This window comes from Carcharodon carcharias, chromosome 15 (assembly GCF_017639515.1).
Source record: "Carcharodon carcharias isolate sCarCar2 chromosome 15, sCarCar2.pri, whole genome shotgun sequence".
NCBI classification, from domain to species: domain Eukaryota; kingdom Metazoa; phylum Chordata; class Chondrichthyes; order Lamniformes; family Lamnidae; genus Carcharodon; species Carcharodon carcharias.
Genome location: NC_054481.1, coordinates 122,632,128 through 122,655,314, shown reverse-complemented (window position 1 = coordinate 122,655,314; position 23,187 = coordinate 122,632,128). Strand labels below are relative to the sequence as shown.

Below are 23,187 nucleotides of genomic sequence, written 5' to 3'. Positions count from 1 at the left end.
ATCTTTTGCACGTGTCTGAAGAGTCTTCTGGTCCCCATCTCCTGTCCCATCCACCTCCTCCACTAAGGTGTCCAGTGCAACCTCTAAAAACTTGTAGTCCCATGTTTCGCCATTCTTCAAAGTTTCCCAGGTCAGATTCACTTCCTGTATGACTGCCAGCACCTGCCCCAGCCACCCCTTTAAGCAGTGCTGATAAGCTTTAAAGTGATGCTCGCTGCCCATGATATTGGGCCCCTGCTGATGTGTCCTGGAAATTAATGGAATGGTTAGCACTGGCTGGATGCTGAAATCATTGAAATGGGCAGGCAGAACAAAGTTGGTGTGCTGCTTGCATTGCAATAAACTGGTGCAGATTAATCACTTATAATGATCCCCTCCCCTGTTTTCAGGACTATCCAATTTAGCACTCATTATGTTATCCAAAGGCTGCCTGTCCCCTGTTATTTACAGAGGATTGGATGGAATATTGTTACCATGAAGTTCAAGCAAACTCAGTTCCTCCCCATGGAGGATATTTGGGTATTCCTAATTAACCTTAACGTGTACAATTGCAGATAACTGTAATTGATCCAATAGCCTATTTTGGATGTGTGCCAAAACAAAGGAAACCAGTGGTGTAGCTGTTTACTGTGCTAATATACTACTCAAGGCAAATCAATGCGCACATTGGGTCTGTACCCAGGCATCCTATGCCAATATGGAGCAGCTGGTAAAACTCAACTCAGTTGTTTTCCCACAGGGACAGGAAGTTAGAGCGTTATTCACATGGGGCTAGTCTCCAGTACATCCTGGAGTCTCCAAGAATGGATGATTAATCTCCTGTTTTGAGCAAGCTGGGAGAAAATAGGGAAGTAGAGTTTGCAGTGCACACATTCCACCTGTGGTTTGTGCACACCTGTAGACTTTCTTTGCCTGTTTGCAATGGCTGGCCAGTTCTTGGAACCTCACCCACAAGGCATGACTGATTCTGCCACCAAACCTTTCACACCACCAGTTTCATAACTCAAAGGCTGAGGTACAGGACAGTCAACACTCAGAAAATTACTGTCATGATAGTCTAAGTACTCGGTTAGCAATAGGTTCGGCTTTATTTCTATATCAGTCCAACTGGTGTTATTTATAACTGCAGTTTCAGCATTTTAGCATAGATATTAATCTTAATCTTAATATCATAGTAATATTCATAGTAATTACAAGAATTTCTGTCTTCCCCATGGATTCCAGTCTAACAGTAAATAAATGCTTCACAATTAATTCCTGCTGTTTCTTCTTCCAAAACATATTTTCATAGTAAATTAAGGAATTAAAATAAATACCGAACGACAGGGAAGTTCAGTTATTTTGATGTGATGCTGAATGTGGCAGATATATGTTGGATTATTCTTAGAGAAAATACTGCAGTCAAAATACTTAATGGCTTGGCGTTTGTATCCTTAATATTATGGTGATAGTAGGTAACTGCTGTGATGTAACAGAACCTGTTATTAAACCTGGTGCTAAGCTTACAAAATGTACAGTCCTTTTATGTGTGTGACAAAATGAAGCAGTATCATTTAAACATAGTACGTTGTGATATGGTTTGCTTTATTATTGGTGAAATATGTTAACAACCTAAAAGGTTATTTTGTCATGCATTTTACCACGCATATGAATTGGGTGGGGGTGAGGTGTCGTGTGGGCAGTTGTTGCATGGGGTGTGGAAGAGGCCTGAATGTTCTTGCTGCCCAGAGCCCCAAAATTTCCTAATTTTCCCCTGATATTGCTCCATAATTATTCATATGCAAAGTTCCCAACTTCAGCTGTTACATCTGAAAGAAATGGTTGGCGCAGAGCAATAATTCCCCTCCCCCTCGGTACCTCCAAGCTTCCGTTTCAGGGTAAATGTGGTCTGAGAAATTGCTTACCCAGTTGGTCCCCTGTTGATCTTATTCTTTCAGATGGAAAAAAACCTTTTTTTTTAATACGAGAAATGTCAGACATCATGTTAAACAAAATCACCGCACAGTTTTGAAAAAATTGTTGCAGATGTTTTTGGAATTTTAAGCAGATGATGAAATTTTGCTCACTTAATTGTAAGCATACAATCTGACTATTGTCTCCAGTGTAAAAGTAATTTTGTCAGAATGGTAAAGAATTATGTCAACCAATTAATATTTTTTTTTTTACAAGGCATGACCAAATTGTTAGTTTGATAAATCCCTCTTGCATGTATTAGCCTTGGTGACAATCAATAAAATTTCTCATTTAAACTTGAAAGCATTGGAACAACGATTTTCTTTATTCCACATGAAACCTAAGAATGGAAAAATTGGAGATGATTCCAAAAACTACATTGCAACACAAGGCTGTCTTCAGAATACAATCAATGATTTTTGGAAAATGATTTATCAGGAAAATACACACGTCATTGTCATGACAACCAAAGAAGTTGAAAGAGGAAGGGTGAGTAAACTCTTTATTCACGGATAAAATATTTATTGTATTTGGTACAGCCAAAAATAAGCTTATAATTTTTATGAAAAAAAACCCTTGAAAAAATGGATTGCCTAGAATTACCATTCATTTGGAATTTATGGGCAGAATATTGTGCCTGACCCAGCCAAGCGTAAAAAGACGCGCAAAGATGTAGGCGAATGTCCCAACGTCACTGCGTAGCCCCGTGATATTTTGTTCGGCGTGCACGTGCTGGAGTCAGCAGCACACCCGCCGACAATTAAAAGGCCTATTAAGGCCATTAAAAAGGTAATTAATTTCAAATTTACACTGCCCGTCCAACGTTACGGTTGGCGGGCAGGCGAAAAGGCCAAGCGGCCTTTGCACTTTTTAGGAAACCTCATCCACAGGTGGGATGAGGTTTTCCTAAAGCAAATAAAAAAAAAATAAATAAAAATTTCACACTTGAATTAAAAAAGATGACCCTGCTCATGTGACAGAGTCACATGAGGGGACATGTTTTATTCCATTTTTACTTTCTTCATCGTTCTTTTTAAATGGCGCTTCAAAAAGCAAAAGAAACCCAAAGAGTACGTTAGATTGAAGCTCTCTTTTGCACGCATACGCAAAGTTTGTGGGAGGCCCGCTCGCCCTCCTCTCCCTGCCCACGCAGGCAGCGCTGCCTCTTGCGTTCCACGTTGGGTGGGCCTTAATCGGCCTGCCAGCGTAAAATCGCAGTGGGGTGCTGATCGCGGGCGGCAGTCGGCTTCCTGAGCACCCCCACCAAGGGCAAAATTCTGCCCCGTAAGATTTTGTTTAATTGAAAATTTTAGCAGAAGGATCAATGGCTATACTGCAGCTTCAGAAGTTAAGAAAATAAGTGAATGTGACCTCTGTGGAAAGCACACAGGTTGAGACCACACCTGAGGATAGAGTCAGGCTTGGCTGTGAGGCCCTCAAGATTTAAATATCCTGCTAACTGTCAAGCTCGCATGTTTCAATTTCCATTGGAGCAGCTCTACTAAAACTGTATCAGAGCAAAATCAGTTTTGTCGCCTCCTTCCCTCTCATCGGCAGGGAATAAAAAGCAAAAGAAATCCAGAGTGTGTTAGATACGTATGAGTATGTTTAGCAAAACCGCAGAAAAACATAGACTGTTTAAAGCATGCTGCAACAAGAACAGAAAATGCTGGAAAAACTCAGCAGGCCTAGCAGCATCTGTGGAGAAACAGAGTTAAAGTTTAGAGTCCTTGTGACCCTTCTTCAGAGCTGAAGAGAAGTGGAAGTGTGATTAAATTTTATACTGTTTAAGGCAGGGGGTGGAGCTGGGGAAGCTGGATAGAAGGCCAGCGATAGGTGGGGACAGAGGGGAGATTGACAAAGATGTCATGAACTGAAGGACAAAGGGATTGTTAACAGTAGTGGTGAGGGCTAAAAAAGGTTCTTTAACCTGCCGTTGCTGTCATGTGCTAACTCCAGAAAACATGCAGAGCAAGTCACTTCAAGGTGGCCATCTCATTTGTACGAAGCTGGCAGTGTGTTATCTTAAATTTCACACCTGCTCCGTGCTTCTGCTAACTCCAGGGCAAGACTGCCATCAGGGGTTGGGAAGATACCCAAGTCGCCCTCCTCTGTCCCCACTTTCCTCCCACTGCCAGACCCCATACACTTTGTCACTCCAGGACCCCATTGCAAGGGGCCAATGGTAACATTTTTTTTAAACTTTGCCATTTTCAGGCATTTGCACAATTTAGCTGAGCTGAACTTGCTCCCACTGGATCCACTTATGCACCCAAGCATTCTTCCACCAAATTATTTACAAGAACAATTATTTGCACATATGTAGCACCTTTGACATAGTAAATCATCCCAAGGTGCTTCACAGAAAGGCTATCAAACAAAATTTGTAATTTAATGTCCTGAGAAATATTGTTGGCTTGAAGGGTGAGGAAAGTTTGTCTATTCCAAAAATATTTCTTTGCATACATTCAAGTGGTCATGTTCTGTTGATGCCCTAGGGGATCCCTATAAAGCTTGCTGTCTACTAAGTACTGACATTCAGAGATCATGAATAATTGCAAAGAATTGAAGAGATACATCTGAGGAACATTCCTTGATGTGCTTTTGCTAAATAGGTCAAATATACTTTAATGTTTCATAAGTTTGGTTTCCAACAGAAACATCTTCCTATGTTGAAATAAATATATGTGGGTACATTTTGTAAGGAGATGCACGAATCATGCAAATGCGTTGCCAGTTGTAGGGTGCCAGAATCCCAGGAGTCAGACTGCACTAGAAATGTGCTTCCTGTTTTTTTGTACATGGCTGGACTATATTTTCACTCCGGAGTTCTCACTCTGCTGATGTGCTTGAGCTTCATTAAGGGTTTGAAAATTATATCAATGATAACAGGGCCCTCCCTGCTGTCCATTTTGTGTAGCTTGCCCCGGAAATGCAATATCATCACTGGAGGTTTGAATTAAAACACTTAAAGTTTTAATCCATTTGTTTATAATTGAGTAATTTTTTTTTTGAGATTTTAAGTTGCTTTTGTTTAGTTTGGTGCATTTTTCCTAAATTTTGTACTCAATGTTTGCATTGTTCTGTTCTTTTTCACCTCTGACAATTGAAAGAGGTTTACAGTCTACTGATAATTCAAAGCATTATTTCACTAAAAGTATGCATGAAGAAATATTTTGAATTAAGCAGTGTAAATAGGACAGTAACGTGGAACTTTACTTACAAATTACTTGGCGCTGCAACTTTTTTTTTAGAAGGAATTTTGAATAAAAAGGTTTTTTGGCATGAATAATGGAATCTTAGCCATAATTTAATGTTGGCGATGGCCTTGCCCGCTGGCTGGAGAATCAGCAGGCCCTCCGAAGCACTTCCTTTGGAGGAGGCCACTGGAATTATTTGCCCATCAGGCACTTAACTGGCCAGCGTTAGGCCTTCCCCAGGATTTAGGGCCCCGGGGACAGAGTCCCGCAACTTGAGAGCTGCCAACCAAACAGAAGCCGGCAGCTCCCCATTGCTTGGGAGCAGTGGGCAGCTGCTAGTAATGCACCCACCAGAGGTCTATGATCAGTGAGGGTCACAGACCACATGTGAGTGAAGCTGGATTGGTGTTGCGAGGAGGAGATCTTGGGGGCAGGGGGGGGGGGGAGTCAGAAGAAAAGACATGGGGGTGGTTTTCAGCAGGCACACCCTCCTGATCCTGGGCCTCTCGATCAGGCACTGTGCCTTTTGAATGAGGGATCCCCCACCCCTAGGATGAGGCCCTTAAGCAGGCAATTAATGTTCATTTAAGGGCCTCAATTAACGCCTGGGCAGGAAGGTCATCCACAAGCCTTCCTGCCCCCGACTTAATTGAGCAGAGACGGGAAGGAGGTGAGGTCCCCACCTCCCACTCTCATGCCTGAATAAATGCACCCTGCCTCCAAACTAGCCACCTGGGGGGCATTAAATTCCACCCCTTCTTTCAACGTCTAAGTGTCACCCAGGATATAGCCTTGAAGCTTTGTCATCTCCTGCAATCCCACCTGCAATTTTGGGACTGGTGATTCTACCAGTGAAGTCACCATTACCTTGAATTTCTATGCCATTAGCCCTTTCTTGGCTGGTTCAGGTGACATCCCTCAGATTAGCTAGTCTCGGTGTACTGCTTCATATATCAGATGACTGATGCTTACTTTTACAAGGCTAATGATCTCGTCACAGGTGAAATGAGCATTTGCCTACTCTGCCAATTCTTTTCAAGAAGCCAGGGCAACAAACTTCTGAGAAGAATGTCCCTCTGCTGCAAAAACGTTAATTTTAATTATTTTCTGTTTCTTCCAGAATAAATGTTTTCGCTATTGGCCAGATTTAGAAGCATCGAAACAGTATGGCACAATTTTTGTGCGAAATCTGGAAGAACGCATGGCACAAGATTACACTGTGCGAGGACTGGAGGTCGTACAAACAGCCCGGGTAACTATACACTTGATTATTCGGCAGAATATTGGCAGCATATTTTCAGAGAGAATATAGAATGATAGGTATTGATAGTAGAGCTCCAGATACTGTAATCTACATCAGATTTCCACCAATGAAGTTGCCTTGTGCTTACCAATGTAACCCATACAACTATACTTTTGTGGGGAGTAAGAACAACAGATTCAGGTGGAAAATAACATTTAAATATAGACAAAATAAAAAGACAGAATAACAAGGGATTAAAGATCATTATTTGACCAAGAAAATATTTATTATTTTCATTGCAGTTATAAAATAAAAAGACTGTATAAAATAAAAAGACTGTATTATGGTTAACTAGACTGTACACTGCTGGATGAAAAGGAAGCATTTTCTTATGCATTTGATCACAAAGTGAAACTTATGGAATTGCAGGAAAACCAAAAGAAATTAGCATCCATTTAAGAATAACTCTCAGAATTTGATAATCCCCCAACCAATATTTGTTTAAAATAATTATTCATTCCTAATTAGATTTATTGAGCATTTTTTTTAAAGAAAATTGAATTGACATACAGACTCAATATTTCTTGTTGCTAATAGTGCAAGATTACTTGCCTGGAAATGTGTAACCTTTGTTACAGCCCCTGTTGCCTCTCTCCTGGGAATTGAAAATGTGCTGACAAGCATTTTATTGTTTTATTTCACAGAATGAACCACCTAGGCACATATGGCACTATCAGTATCTCAGCTGGCCAGACCACGGGGTGCCCAATGAACCAGGAGGAGTACTGAGTTTCCTGGACCAAGTAAACCGAGCACAGCAAAGCATTCCAGATACTGGCCCTATTGTAGTGCACTGCAGGTACTTGGATAATTTGCAGATCTGATTTTGGATCACTGTAGACTGGCTACCATATGCTGCCCCTCCTCAAAACATATCCTTTAAGAGTTTCAAGGTTAATAGAGCATTCTGTAACTGGTCAAAAACTGGACCATTATTCTATTAATGCTTCATTCTATTGAGTGAACTGGTCATATGTGCCTTTAAATATGGCTGGATCCTGTTGATAACTTATATTTATGATGGTGCTAAAATGACATTTTAATAGAGGAGCTAATCGAATATTGTCTGTGGCAGTTTTGTAAAACTGTCAGTTGCGTTTTGACTGACTTACGGAGCATTAATATGTCTGGTTATCCACTTGAAAGCCAAATAAAACCTTTAAATAACTAACTGACCTTTCTTGACTGCACAAGGAAATGTGCAAGGAAGAAAATAAGACCCAGATTTTCATTCCCGGGTTGGGAGCGCAGAGTCAGATGATTTCCTGGCTCAGCAAACGCAACCTTTTAAAAATGTCCCCCGCCCCGCAGGTGGGATTTTCGGCCAGGGAAGGTAGGCCGAAACAAGAGTCAGGGCAGGTGACTCCAGAATGAATCCACGGGTTGCCAGGCGTGGAGGCAGACTGGACACAAGGCCTGCTTCTGTGCCCGGCACTGTGTTTAAATAATAATAAAACAAAAAATATCCCTATAGAACTCACCCCTCATCCCCCTCCCCACACGTTCCCTATGCCGGATCCATGCCATGGCCCCCCACACCCCTCTGCCAGCTTACCCTTTACCCAACCCCATGGTCCCTCACATGTTATGCCATCTTAAAGCCCTCTATCCAGCCCCATTGCACCCATACCCCATGCCAACCTAGTGCCAACTCATGCCATCCTATGCCCTTACCCACTCTTTGCCAACTTACCTAGTATCCTTAGACAGTTCCTTAACAGCTTTGACACTTCCTGGATAGTTTTACCAGGTTAAACACTTCCTGGATAGCTTTAACAGCTGGATAGCTCCTTAACATCTCCTGGACAGCTGGACACCTCTTTTACAGCTTGACAGTTCCAGTGAGTGTGTGTAAAAAGTGCATAATCTTGTTCACTTTTAACAACCCCAAAGGATGCCTTGCCTCTCCTAAAGGTGTCCTGGAACCCTAGCCAAAGGCGTATCTTACTTCTCCAAAGGGGTACCCTGGCTATCCATAAGAATCCATCACCTCTAACCTCTGCTAATCTGCACACTCCGGATTCCTCACTCCTGTTCTTTCAAAATCCCACTTCTGTGGCAGCTGCTGGGGATTTAAATGGCCAGCTACCTCCGTGAATCATGCATGCGTGAACACCGACACGACTCCAGTCCGGCCTCCTTGCAGGTGGGAAATGCTGGGTTCTGGATGGGACTTAAAAATCTCAGCCATTTCCAGAGAGGAGTATATTTGTTTAATCAGTTTTCTGTCCCTGGTAGGTGATATTAGTGATATCACTGTTAGAGAATGTCCCTGTCTCCTGGAGCAACTGCACAGGAAATGTACAAGCTGACTTTGGGCTAATTTGAGTCTTACTCTGGAGTTGGTCTGTAACATGGATTTCTGGGATCCCACATATCTGAAATAGGCCTCTGTTTAATCTGCAGTCCTGCTCCTGCTGTTTCATGTGGAGCTGCTTGAAGATGCTTAAAAGCACTCCCCATTAATCATACCAGAGCAACCTAACAGGCAAAAATATTCAGTTTGAGGTTCTCCATGATATTAAAAGAATATCAAGCAAATGATTGCAAATACATTAGGAGTGAAAATCCTCGGCCCCTCCAACACATTTCTGTTACAGCTGCAGTAGAACTGCAGCATAAGGAAAGAAATTAGGCCAAGATCCAGTTACGCTAGGTTCGCCCGGAACCTCCCTCTGATTTCTGTGTGGGCTGTCAGACAAGGCCATTGATGCAGGTGCCTGGGACTTCCCAGTCTTTGGAGTTACCTATTCCCCAGGTAGGAGCAGTTTGGGCCAAATGCAAAGACCAAGATTCCCAGTAGGAAGGGGTGTACTGATCTGCCGTTGGATGAATGTGGGCCTACATAGAGGTACAGGCCTCGAAGGTGACCTCCTCTTTTAAAGTAAAAAGGTGAGTTTTTTGTTTCCAAAAACTTGTTTTATAAAGCAATAAGATGGCAGCATATAAGATTTATTTTTAATGAGTATGGGTCCAGCCCACCCCCTCCCCTTGGAACAAGGCTGGTACCAAGAATGGCCCCAAGTTATGTAGCGCCTGTCAGTGACATTCATGTTTGGTTTCCTTCCCCTGACCCTACATACCCTGGTGAATTAAACAGCCAGCACAATCCTGGCACACCTAGGATCACTGTCCTGCAGGCTTTCTAGATTCTTTGTTTTTCTATGAAATGTCTAGACTAATTTTTCCTTTTAAAAACGTGCTGCTTGTTTGCTTTTAATTTAAAATGTGGCTAAACCTCATTAGTTCAAATATGTGAGGACTGACAAACTATTTTGTTGCTGAGGAGTTCCTTACAAAGCTCTGAACTCCTCTACTGATGCAAATGAATTTTGCAGCCCTAACACTGGTCATATTTGAGACAGGACCCAAAATGATGGAATCCTGTTGGAACTTAGGTCACCCTTCTCTCTGGTCATTACCATTCAGAAATATCCTCTTTTGATCCCTGGAGTTTTGGGGCCTTAGTTTATTATCAATCTCTATGTCAATCTGCACTCTCCACTCTTGTATTCTCAGTGCTAGACCTCGAATCAAAACTGCCAGACTGTTAATCTCCATTTAATTTACTTTCCTACTAAAATAATTTTTTCCTCCTTCAGTGCTGGGATTGGAAGAACAGGAACCATAATTGTTATAGACATGTTGGTAGCTGACATTAACAGGCAAGGTAAGAAACACTAAAGCAAGATAAAAGTGAGATTCTTAAGCAGAGTATTGATTAATTTACACTCCAGTTAAGAGTTTCAACTTTATTATACATGAAAGAAAATGCACAATTTTCCCACATTGTTGTGCATAATGTTTCTGAATGGGCTCCCCCCCCCCCCACAATGACTTTACTCTGTTAATCTTCTCCGCTTCCTTTCCTCTTCTGGCAATCTAAGTTAGGATTTCAGTCACATCTGTCTGAAATAAAGGGGGCATTAGTAACTCTAATGATATTGTTAGGTCACTTAACACCTTGTTGGGCTGGCAGTCTAGCCACTGCCATCCTGGTAGGGATCTTTAGACTGATGCCTGGAACGTCTACCTGGCTCCCGTATGTACATACAACCTCAGTTGCAAATTTGGGGTATAAATGGACCCAAAATGCACCACTGATGTTCTGTCCTATTTGTACCAGCATTGAACAGCTGAAGTTTGTTAAAAGGACCAAAGGAGGTCACTCAAAAGGTGACAAGAAAATATTGTCACGTTTTTATGGTGGAGGTTCCTCCTCGTCCCAGAAAAGTACTTCGGGCAGCTGCTGGCCCCACATATCTGACTCCACCTGCCCTTGGCCTGGACTGTCAACTCTGGTTTGTCGTGCGCAGATTACTTGGTCAAATTAAATGACATCAAGATCTCAAAATGGCTCATGCCTCATTTAGCAATAACAATGTGGCAGTAGCTCTCCTTTCACCAACCCGGTTTGTGCGAAGTGTTAAAATAACTCCATTTGGTCCTTATTATGTACATCCATAACTACTGGTTCTTACTTAGTACATTGTTCTGGTGCTTATCAAGTTTGAAACTTGCATGCTTTTCAATCACAGCAAACATCAGTGAAATCCTTTTGGATTTTTTTTTTTCCTGAACTTGAGCTTTGACTTATCATTGACTGAGATAGATGTACGTCACACAAGTCTGCAATTTATCTGATTTGTTTGGCTCAGCTGTCCTTTAATCCAATGGAGAATCAGTGCTTTTTTGTTTTCAAGTTGAATTTGAGATGGTGGGAGAGGAATTCCGTATGGTGTAGCAGAGCAGGAACTATTTCACTTAGTGTCCATATAGGGTACATGAATTTAATTCTTGTCCTCCTTTCCACTTCTTTTGACTGTTCTCACCCTCCAAATCATGTTGCATATCTGTGCAAAGCAAGTAACCTGCTTTTAGGCATCTGGCATTGTAACACTAACTGTTAGTGAATGCGGGCAGAGTTGACTCATTAGGCTGAATTATACAGGGCAGCATGGTCCATGACACCACCCAACCCACATCCCAGCTAAAAAATTAGGGTTGGAGGGGTTGGGGGTGGGGGGGTAGCCTGCCCAGAGGAAGCACGACTGCCCCACATTCATTTAATGGCCAATTGGCTGTTAATAGGCTGGAGGCAGGATCTCCAACCTCAGAGATATGAAGTCCCACCTCAGAGAGCTGCCGGCCAATCAGGCTGGCAAGCTCTCTGTACCAGCAGCATCACAGCAGGAATAGTGGCCTGTGCTGGTACTGCACCAGGTGATGAAGAGGCAAGCTCTTCAAATGGATCAAAGCTTTGAGAGTGTTTGGGGTCGGTGAAGGGGACCGGGGGCAGGGTTTGAGAGGCCATGGAAGGAGAGCATTCTGGGGGGCTGGTGAATACATCTTGGGTGGCCCTCCAGTGGGCCCAGGGAGCCAGTTAAGGAGGGACTGTCTCTGCCCACCACAAGCCCACGGAGGGAAGTCTGCTGGGCTGGCTGCCTGCCGTGGTCCTCTCTTGTCACAGTTAAATGCTGGCTGTGGTGTGGTAAGGCCCTTAAATGTACATTAATTGCCTCAATTGGCCCACTGGCAGGCAGGCAGCTTAACGCCACCCCTGCCCCTGGTATAATTGTGGTGGGAGCACAGGTCGGTATTTAGGCAGTGGGCAAGCGCCCACTGGATTTAATGCCCCCCCGCCCCCTCTTACCTCCCCCCCCCCCACCCACCCTCAAACCTATCAGCTGAGGAGTGTTAAATCCAGCCCATTTTGTTTCATCCTCCTAGACCTCCCTCCGCCTCACCTGCCTGTGACGGTTCACCTGAAGTGGAAGTATGTCATATCTGAATATATGGTAGATTTAAAGACAACCGTACAAATTACACTGCTCCAAACCACACTGTAATTCGAGATTGATTTCATTTTTATTCCATTGTTTAATTATTGATGTTGAACATTCTTTCCCCATCTGCCTTACCTTTCATCATCTCTCTCTTTCTACTTGCATTTCCTGTGCCTTTCCTCATTTATTTTTTTTACTCTTTGCTTGCACTTTTTAATGTCAATAATTGTAGTCTATCTCTGGTTCATGCAGAATCTTGCAGTTCAGTGCACCTGAGGAAGCAGATGGTAGACTGAAAAAGAGAGGCATTGCAAAGGAACGTGCAAAGAAAATTAGATTTAAGAAAGTGAGTCATAGATTCATACAGAACAGAAGGAGAGCATTCAGGCCATCATGCTGGGCATGAAAATGAGAAAATAAATACATCCTGCATCCTCTGGAAGAATTTTTTTTTTAACCAGTGGCCAGAACGATCTAAATTAGGAGAAACAGCAACAGAGAAATTACTCCGGGTGTGAGGGGGGTGCTCCTCCACCATCAAGTAATAAAAAGGCAAACATATTTACACACAAAGGTTTAAGGCACAAAGTTGAATCAAGCTACATAAAAGGAGACACCTTTTATGTTTGGCACATCTTCGTTTTGGGTTCTGGAAAAACAATGCCCATGCATCACCTCCATTCAGTTACATTACTGAAACTATCTTTCTCATACCAAAAGCAGAATCATGAATTGTACATTTTACCAAGGTAAAAATATGTAACTTCACCAAAACTGCCAAGCGTAAAAGCATCTTTATACTGCCTCAGCATCATCTGTCTTGAAACTCATGACAAGATACCTTCAATAATGGCACCAATTGGAATAATAGCTGTAGAAATAAATATCTAGGAGGAAAATTTGGCTTTTCTCACTGCTTTTTTTCCCACTAAAGTTACAGCAATATATTGGTAGAATCCCCATGGAAATTGCAGATGCTAATTTCAAAACCTGATGAGCACATATTTACAATATTAGCCAAGAATTCTATGATAGTTGTGTTCAGGTTCAAAAATGTGTTCTGTAAGCATTTGTTGTAGCTTTATTTTAAAATAAAGATATGAAACCTTCATTTTTGTTTCATCAATAGGTTTGGACTGTGACATAGACATCCCTAAAACAATTCAAATGGTACGAAAACAAAGATCAGGAATGGTACAGACAGAGGCTCAGTATAAATTCATTTACATGGCTGTGCAGCAGTATATTGAGACAGTTCAGAAAAGATTACAGGAGGAACAGGTAATTATGTCATTAATCATCCATTTTGAGAGAGTAGAAAAGCTTTCAATAAAAAATACAGAATCCTTTCTCATTGGTTTGTAAAATATTTGTACTCCATGTCATAAAATGAACAGGAGAAAAACTGCTTTTTTGCTTGAAGGAATACTGACAGCAAGACTGGTGTTTCAAAATATTTAAGCTTTACATTTTACCAAAACTTAGTGTTTCAAATGTACAAATCTTAATTAAAGTAAGGATAGATTGGTTGAAATCTGATATCCTATGATATTTGTCCAGTAAGATTAGATTTACATTTATACCTTCAGTATTGCTGAAAAAAAGAGACATGTTATTGAAGCCTCAATAAACCAGTTCTCTTGCCAACCAATCAGCAGCCTTTTCTCATGCAGTATAAACTGCTGCTCCCTTTGAAATTTGGTATTCCTGTATCTGTCCTGCTGAGTGCAAGACTATAAGATTAAACAACATGTTTTTTTTCTCAGCAATACTCAAATTCTGTACTACCAAGCGGCTAGTTTTTAACTTTGTTTCCCTTCAAAACAGACATATTATCTAACTTGGATCTTTAAATATTTCAGCACTTTCAGCAGTATTAAACTAAGCAGTTGGAAGTGACAACAGATGTATCGTTCTGATCTCTGTTGTTCTCACTGTATGCCTGTACTGTGTCATATCTGTTAGCTGCCCTTTGGCAAGAGTCAGGTTTGAACACGCTTTGAAGCTTAACTGGGATATGCTGTATTAATCATAAACTGTGCAATTTCTGCCCTGTCACAGAGTAACCTTCCAACAGCTATAATCATTGAATATGCCACTAAATATAAATTGAACTTTTCAGTATTTCACATTTTAAACAGATTAATAAAGTATATATGTAGTCTCGAAAGTCTGAGGAGAAAAATTAAAAATAATTGAAAGGAGGAGTAAATGGCATACCCTGCAGAGGCCAGTGTAAGGATTGATAAGCAAACGGTTCATGTCAGTTTTTTTTATTCATTCATAGGATGTGGGCGTTGCTAGCAAGTTCAACATTTATTGCCCATCTCTAATTGCCCTTGAGGTACAAATGAGTGGCTTGCTAGGCCATTTTCACAGGCAGTTAAGAGTCAACCACATTGCTGTTGGTCTGGAGACTTGGCAGGGATGATAGATTTTATTAAAGGACATCAGTGAACCAGATGGATTTTTATAACAATCTAGTAATTTCAGGATCACTGTTGCTGCTGCTAGTTTTTTTATTCTGGATTTATTTGATTATTTGAAGTTAAATTCCCAGCTGTAATGATGGGATTTGAACTTAGGGAGCTATTTAATGGAGGCAACAGAGGACTCACAAGAGCCCACATCACCTCTATTAAGGAAGGCCCGCCAGATTTAAATGCTACTCAGGGTAAAGGACAATCTTTGGAGCTTTTCTTTAAGCGAATTTTGATGTGGACTATTTTCAGAGTTATTTTTATTGAAACAAAATGAGAGAAAACACAGAAAATGGATGGGGATAGGGAGACCAGGAAGGAAATTGTGAGGTCTCCTGCCTTGAAAAATGTAATAAGGGCCAGAAAATTGTAAGGCATGACTTACCACCATGTTCCCACTGATGGTCTGGCTGAGACTATGTTCCCAAAGACCTGCTGCTGGGAAACCAATGCACCTGTTTGTGGTATGCCCTTTTAATATGCAGAACGGTGGCATGGGACCCCAGTTCCCATTTTAGGATTCAAACTGGGTGGGGCATGCTCTGCCCAGTTTCAACTGAGACAGTGCAGCCAGAGAGGGCACAGTCTGAGTTTAAATTTATTTTCATGGGGCTAAAAAAGGCATGAATGCTCCTCCAGGTTTCACAACCTGACCACGACTACACCAGGTCTCCTGCCCCTCCAGAGAACTGAAACCACCCCCATATTTCCCTCTTCTCTGAGCCTGGAGGTCAACTAAGCTGCCCAGTAGTATGGTGGTCTAGAGCCCAGGCATATCCATTTTCTGTCATAGCCTGCTGGATGGATGCTATTGTGTCCCAGTCCTCAAACTGGATTGGGACTCACACTAGTACTGTCAGGCAGCCGGACCGTATGCTCTGCTGGTTAGCTTTCCAAATCATGCAGGGGGAAAATCTAAAGCACACTTTATGCTGGAAGTGCATTAACCACACTATATTGATGAAGGGCATACGTATATTGGTATAAATTGTCACAGCAGCCCGATATTCCATTCCTCTTTGCTGCCAAGCTCTTTGAGGGTGCCTATTAGATGGCTACAGGTTGATAATGAAACTCCAGACCCAGTATTAGGCAGGTCTTGGATCTATCCATTAAGTCGTAGGAATCGCTCCCAGCACACACTGTGCGCCCAGAAATGGGCGCTTACAAAGGCCTAGGCCAAAGACTGTAAGTGAGAGTGAAAAAGACATACAGAAAGAAAGGGAGAGTATGCAGAGAATATGATGTAATAAGAGAATGTGAAAAATATATATACATACACATATGGCGAGGAAGAAACTGAGAGACATAGAAAAGACAGGTGACAGAACCAAGGAGGAGTGACTTAACTAAAGGAAAGTCAGATATAGTCCCAATTTTAATCAGCATGTTTTAAAATGTTCATGTTCAGCTTCTCTGAGCCCACCTGGTTACTGTAACAGCTGCTTGCACAGTCAGCATGCATACAGCTCACCAGAGCTATTTAAAAATAGAGTTTAGATTAATTTGTCAATAGTATTAGCAACTCTTAAAGTAAGCAGCCAGAAAGTGCCTTCGCTCTTCAGTTCAAGAGAAATTTGTGCTATCATGAGACAGAGGACGACAAACTCATTCCCTGTTCACTCATTTTTAAGATGAAAATTTTAAATTTTGTGGCAATACTTTGTGCTCAAACTTCATCAAACTTGCATTGGCTACCAAATTAGAATATGGTGAATTCTAGATGTGCGGTGAGCCAGCCTGAAACGGGTGTTAGGTACCCTTTGTATCCAAAGGCCTTGACGTAACAATTCCAATTGTTATTCCACAAGTGCCACCCATTTCATATCAGACTCTCCCTCTAGAATATATCCTGCCTCACTATAAACAAATTCCATGGGAGACCTGCTAGTATATAAACTGGTAGCTTTTCCCCATCAGATGACTTTTTGGGCCTCGCGTTTTTGCATATAAAAATTCTTTGCAGCTGATAGTTTCAAATGCCACATTTGTAAAACAACCATAAATAATTCCTGAGTAAGCAAGAAATCTACCAGTCAACAAGCAGAAAGCAGAAATGATGTTCAAACAACTTATTAATCAAAATTGGCAGTCAGCATCGGATGGCAAGAAAAAAAGAACTGGCAAAATTAAATTGTTCAGCCGTCGTTGGAAACACGCCATTTAAGTTTTGCTCCCTGAGGTCGAGCTGTAACCCACCTGAACTGCCATGCACCTTTCCTGGTCCAGGCTGCCCTGTTCAGGATCACCCCAAAGCCAGGATGTTCTTTGACTGTCAGCCCATTTCACACAGTCCCCATCCATTCGTAGGCATTCGATTCTATTGCCAGCATGAAGCTGGAACAGAAAATTAGGCACCCTGGAATAAGAACATTTCGGTAATCAAATTTTACAGGAAAAACTTAAAATAATTATGAGAGTTCGTCCTTAAAATACAGGTAATTAATTCCTGAATACCATGTACTTTATAAATACGTAGCTACATTACTGACTTCTTTAAGTATTTGAACATTGTTTCTCCCAGAAAAGCAAGACAAAGGAACGAGAGTACTCAAATATCCACTATCTACGTGTGGAGAAAACTAAAACCAAAAGGCATGCTGCCCCATCTCGAGTTTTTTCTGCGTAAGTAATTCTGTTTTATGGAAGATTATAAAAAGACATTACAGGGCCTCTTTACACTTGAGCACATTTTGGCCAGTTTGTTTGGGCTTTTGTTCAGCCCAAGTCATTCCAGCACACAAAATTGCAGAATTTCGAGCACAAATTTACGTCCAGCGCAAGTCAAGCTTCAACAGTTGTGCTAGTTTAAAAAAAAACATTGCGCTGGAAGCAGACCCCATCCACAGAACTGGCCACGCCCCAGATCAAATTAATCACAATTGTGAGTTTCAACTCATTGCACCTGTTTGCAGGCTTTTAAGGAGTCTAATTTTGGGCAAAAGGGCACTGATAGACACATTTTAGAAGCTTTTGAATGCATTTTTTTTAACTTACTATGAAATGGACAGCTGTGCATCAATATAATTAGCAAATAGTCCTGTGTGTTTTTTTTAAGTCATTTTCAGTTATTTAAAATCGGGTTAATCACAATTGATGGACCAGGCACCAATTAAAAATGCTTATTTTTCATGATAAACCCAATTTCAGCTGTATTAATCAAAATCCACTTAGTTATCACATATATATCAAGGAATATTTTGATGTAATTTTAAAATAAATTGCGTTCTAAAAGCCTGCCCAATTTAATGGTTTGTAGCCAATTTTATGGTTGGCAATGAGGAACACTTGAGGAAAAAAGTCACTTCTCAAAACTAGTGCAGTTTTGGGCACAATTTCAACCCAGATTGCATCCAAAGCAGAAACTCTCCCCTATATTTAATAAAGGATTTAAACAGGCTATCTCTGAAAAAGTGGCAGATAAATGACTTTATATAAACTTTTGTGCAATAATGCCTCTGTGTAAGTTCCAGGTCTTAGTTTTTATCCTTTAGCAGGACTGCAAGATGGCATTTTGACTGGGCCTTTGAGTTCTGTAGTGCCGCTGAGACCAGCGCTGCGGAAACTCTGAAGCAATAAAATAGAGTGGGTGTGTTGCTGGGCCACCACATTTCACGCTGCACCCCACATTGGATAACGTGCTAGAGCAGGCAAGCTCTGCATGCAGCAGCAGCTCAAGGAGAGGTCTTGAGTGTGAGTCACAAAGCCACCATCTTGTCATCCTGCTTCTCCCTACTGAGGGAGAGAACAATTTATTCTCCTCTCCTGACTAAATGGCCCCTATGATCCCCTGGGTGCATCAATGTATGGCATTCTGGGAAATATTGGATATATCACCTTCTCCAGCCTGGAGAAATCCAGATGATCGAAGTTCAGTACCACTTTGACCTTTGTGGCCACTGGTAACATTGTCCTCATTCTGGTGCAAGGCTCTAGGTTGTGTTGAAGAAAGCAATACACTTCATTGTCGAACTTTAGTCACCTCAAGCACTTCCCTGGATTTGGTGGAAGTAAGAGAAGTGCTCTGGAAAATTCCTTGTTGGGTAGAGCCTCCTTCACCTCCCTCCGCAGAACTTACCCTCGCTGCAGCTGCTGCTCCATTTGTGGTCATGTTGCAGGCCCAGAGGCACTGCAGCCACAGCCCTCACATCTCTTGCAGTCTTGGGCCAGCAGCTCACCACAAAACCCCCAAAAACAAGCCGCAGCACATGCACTAACTTCGCTGGAGAAGTAAGTCAAAAGCACCTCAACTGCAAATTGGATGCCCAGCCCTTTAAATAATGCTGGTTGGTGTTCCTTGTGTTGCTGAATGCAAGTAAATCGAGACTGGTTAGCACAGGTGCCACTGCACGTGCACAGACCAAGTTGGTCAAGCGTATGGGTGACAGACAGGAAAGTGGAGTTGAGGCCACAGCCAGATCAGGCTGAATGGCCTACTCCTGCTCCCATTTCTTTTATGATCTTATGTGAAATGCCCATCAAATCAGCTTTGACATCACAATCAGACCTTTCCCTGAGCTACTGCTGCATGCACAGCTTTCCCACAGTAACACCTTGTCCAACGTGGGGTGCTGTGCGAAACGTGCTGGAAGCCCAGCAACATGCTCCACTCCATTTTATTGCTGTAGGGTTTCCATAGCACTGCTCTCAGCAGTACTGCATAACAAAGCCCCCGGTTAAAATGCCGTCTTACAGCCCTGCTAAAGAGTAAAAACTAAGACTTGGAACTTAAACTGAGCAACATTATTGTACATAAGTTTGTATAAATTCATTTGTCTGCCATTTTATCAGAGGCGATAACCTGTTTAAATCCTCTATTAAATAATGCTGTAGGGTGCCATTGACGGCAGGCACCTGGCTCAGCTACCTCTGCCTCCCCGCTCCCTCCCTTCCCCCACGTCAACGAGGAGAGATATAGGAACTGCTAAGGGCCACCTCTCCCATTGCTCACCAGTGTGTAATGGTTTCTTTGAGCTTGCCAGTTTAGTGCTGCGTTATGAACAATTCTGATTTGTGGGTGCACAACCACAAGGAAGTATGCTGTAACTGCGAAGTATAAGGAGAGGGAGCAAATGACTTGCTCAGTCCTCTAATATTGGGCAATTTATAGATACATTTATGCAGACATACAAAATTATAAATCCTGTTTATTCTTCTCCTATCCTAAAGGTTGAAAGAAGAGCCATCCTGTCTTTATGAGAATTTAAACATCAAAAGTTCCAAATCATCAGCAAGTTACAACACAAAGAGATAAAAGCACCAAGGGTAGAGTGGTTGTATGTATAATAAGCACATTAACAATACAAGAAACTTAAAAACTTTCTCTCTTTACTTACAATGTGCACGCTCCTATTTTTTCACGTGTCACTATTTCATAAGCATTGTCACCCGCATTGTCATAAAATGCTCTTTGCTAACCTGCATTCATGTTTTGGATGCTTTCTCCTGATCTGAGCATCCCATCTTCTCTATTTCTCTTATCCCTGGCATATCTACTCTTCACCTCATCTCTTTTAGTGTCTTCCCCACTGTCCCCTTTCCTCCTTCATTACAGCATGTCCACGTAGATCTCCCTGTATTTACTCCAGTACTTTTCTCTTGAACTCCAATGTTGTCTCTACTCTGTTTCTCCATGACCTCTGGGCATCTTCTACCATACTCGCCATGTTATTCAGCACTGGTTTACTCCAAGCTGTCTCTCAAACTATGCCCCTTTCTTCACTCTTGACATTTAGCCGTCCACAATGCTCCCTGAGGGTCAATTTCTCCAGTTTTCTCCTCATTCCTTCTCTCCGACCCACACACACCAACTAACCCAGGCACTTCAGACTCCTTCCCCAACCCATTCCAGTGGGCCCCTCTGCATTGCTTCTTCCTCACAAACAAGGCTCTCCCCAGCTCTTGACTGGAGGTGAGCACCAACAACATGGCCTGACTGAGACCTGCTTTGCTGTTGGTAACTCTTTCTGTCTTACCAAAACCCACTGCCTGATCATCCAGTCCACTACCCAAACCACTATAGACAACAGTCTTCTCCAGATCTTACCTCTGTTTCTGTTTTTACTGTACCAGCTCTTCGTTTGTGCATCTCATCCTTTAGCATTCCTATCAATCCTCTTAAATCTCCTTTAAGTTTCTTATTTTCTACAAGCCTGTTCATATTTCTCACTGAAAACTCTTCCCTCTGGAACTCAATTTCTACACTGAAATACTTTTTTTTCTTGAAGACTTGACTCTTCCACATGCAATCGTCCTGCTTCACCCCCTCTTAATTCTCTACTGCCCCCTCCTTCATTGACCTCGCCCTTTATGTAAACTCTCCCACCCGCACACAGATGCCTTCCGCCTTGATCTTGCAATTTCACAGCACTCAAATCTTCTTCACTGACTGGACCATTTCCTCACTCCACACGTCTCTATTCTATATACCAACCTCTCCCTGCTCTCTCAAACACTCCTCTGAAACCGCTCTAGCTCACTTCCTTTAAATATAATTTAAAAACCTCTGTCTTCTGCTGTGATATTGTCTTTTACAACACTCTCCCACTGCCCGACTATAATCTGCCTTGTTGCTCCTTAATATTTGCTTATCTTCATTTTGAAACACCTTCAAACTTAAGTGTCACTCTACAAATTTTAAGATGCTGTTGGTATCAACTTCTGTGTTACAAAATTAACCTGGAACTAATATTGCACTTATGTAACAGACTTTGTAATTACTCATTTCGGTGACATTTATCCTCATTAATTATGAAGAATTTAGCCATACGAGAGGATTTTGCAACTATTACTTGACAAAAGTTTCTACCTTCTAATTCCCCCTCACCCAACTTTAAACTTCAGCAGTAACAAGAATAATGCTGTCACCTTAATGTCCTCTTTGTGTTCTCTCCAGAATCACTTCTGTTTACGTAACGCTTCTGCGTGCATCTGCAATGAGAATTGCTCTGTCCCAGCTTGCCTCTGGATCCCTATGCAGTGCAATTCTACGAACCAAATGTCTACAGGAAATTGCCTTACAAAGACTGTTTGTTTAATTTATTAACAAGACAAAATAATTTTTTTTAAAATTACGCTGTTATTATCAGCTTGTATTTATATGTGTACTTTAAGTGCCTCTTCTTGAAACTGATAAACAGTGGGGTTTCTTTTTTAAGATTTTAGATTATCCACACAATACGTTGGATGCATATAGAAAAAGAGAACAAAAATATTTGACTTGTAATACTGTAAGCTCATTAATTTTATCATCTGCTGTACTGCATGTTCTTAAGGTGAAAAGATAAATGATGACCACTACATTTTGCAAATGCCTTGAGTTGTTCAACCACATTACAAACAACTGAAGTACTGCTCAAAGCGTGTTGGTGGCACTGCTCAGTTTAACTGCAATTCTGGTGGCGGAGGAGACGATAAACTCAGCAGCAGTACCACCAGCAGGAATAGTGTGGTACTGCAATTTGGAATTTGAGTGGAAGTTCGAAACTTGTATTTTTGATTCTTAATTGTTTTTGCATGGTAGCGATATTGTAATAATTTTGTAAATTTAAAAATTGCAGAACCTTTGCGTTTCTATTATCCTGGAATTTGCCTAAGTTTTGACTGGCACAATTCATACACATTGAGTGAATTTTGATAGAATGGCACTTCTCATATTTCAGATTTGAAATTAGCGGATACATCTACAATAGCCAAAGACATGAGGGTTTGCATTTTTTTAAAATATAAGAGTTCGTTGATCATGGTATTAATAAGGCATTCAGTGCTGAGTAAAGACAATTTTCTTAAAAGCTATTGTTAATATTATGAAATAACATAGTTTTGCTTTGAGAGCGAATATGAATTGCAGGTTCACCTACAATTTTGGTATGTTTTCGGTGTTAACTATATGCTGATAATTGCCTCAGAAAGTAAATTAAATGGGATGCTCTCCCAACATGCCAACAGTTACAACCACAACTCACCCTGTATATGTTGATGTTTATTGTTTTGTACCAGCATTTGTTTAATAGTAAATTCTGACATGTAGAAAATAGCATGTCTGGGGAATTGGTGAAAGGGAAGAAACATTTTCATCAGTAAACTGACCTTAAAAGCTTCTTATTGTGTGTGTGGCTGATTATTAGCCATTAACCTATTGAGTCCAGACCTGTCTTTTGGTGAAAATAGCCTCCGTATTTCACCAAATGCAGTACTCTGTTTGCAACTTCAAGTTGACTATTTTGAAAAGTAAATTGTTTTCTGATCTTTAACTATGATAATGGGGACTCTTCTGAGAACAGAACTCCTTTGGTACTCCTTACTATATTGTGTGAGCTACCCCTCACTTCCAGCTAACATTTTTCTATCTCCTTCATAGGGAGTTATGATGAGAAGCCTCAGCAACCTGTAAAACCCTAATGATATTATATTGGAAACCAATTTACCATAAGACCTGGCGGTTCTTATAGAATTACATCTCAGTA

At 41.4% G+C, this 23,187-nt stretch overlaps 1 protein-coding gene across 5 annotated transcripts in view; it reads left to right on the top strand.

Moving 5' to 3' along the window:
* ptpn11b (protein tyrosine phosphatase non-receptor type 11b) overlaps positions 1-22,820 on the top strand; it is a 133,105-nt gene extending 110,285 nt beyond the window's left edge. For 3 of the 5 annotated variants that reach the window (XM_041206346.1, XM_041206343.1, XM_041206347.1), the window contains exons 9-15: positions 2,299-2,442; positions 6,274-6,405; positions 7,101-7,255; positions 10,059-10,126; positions 13,372-13,523; positions 17,247-17,347; positions 19,892-22,820. In XM_041206346.1, coding sequence (XP_041062280.1) covers positions 2,299-2,442; positions 6,274-6,405; positions 7,101-7,255; positions 10,059-10,126; positions 13,372-13,523; positions 17,247-17,347; positions 19,892-19,976 — 837 coding nt within the window. In that variant the 3' untranslated portion in view covers positions 19,977-22,820. The remainder of the gene's footprint in view (positions 1-2,298; positions 2,443-6,273; positions 6,406-7,100; positions 7,256-10,058; positions 10,127-13,371; positions 13,524-17,246; positions 17,348-19,891) is intronic. The other 2 variants (XM_041206345.1, XM_041206344.1) reach the window with 2 other exon arrangements.
* The last annotated feature ends 367 nt before the right edge of the window (positions 22,821-23,187 follow it).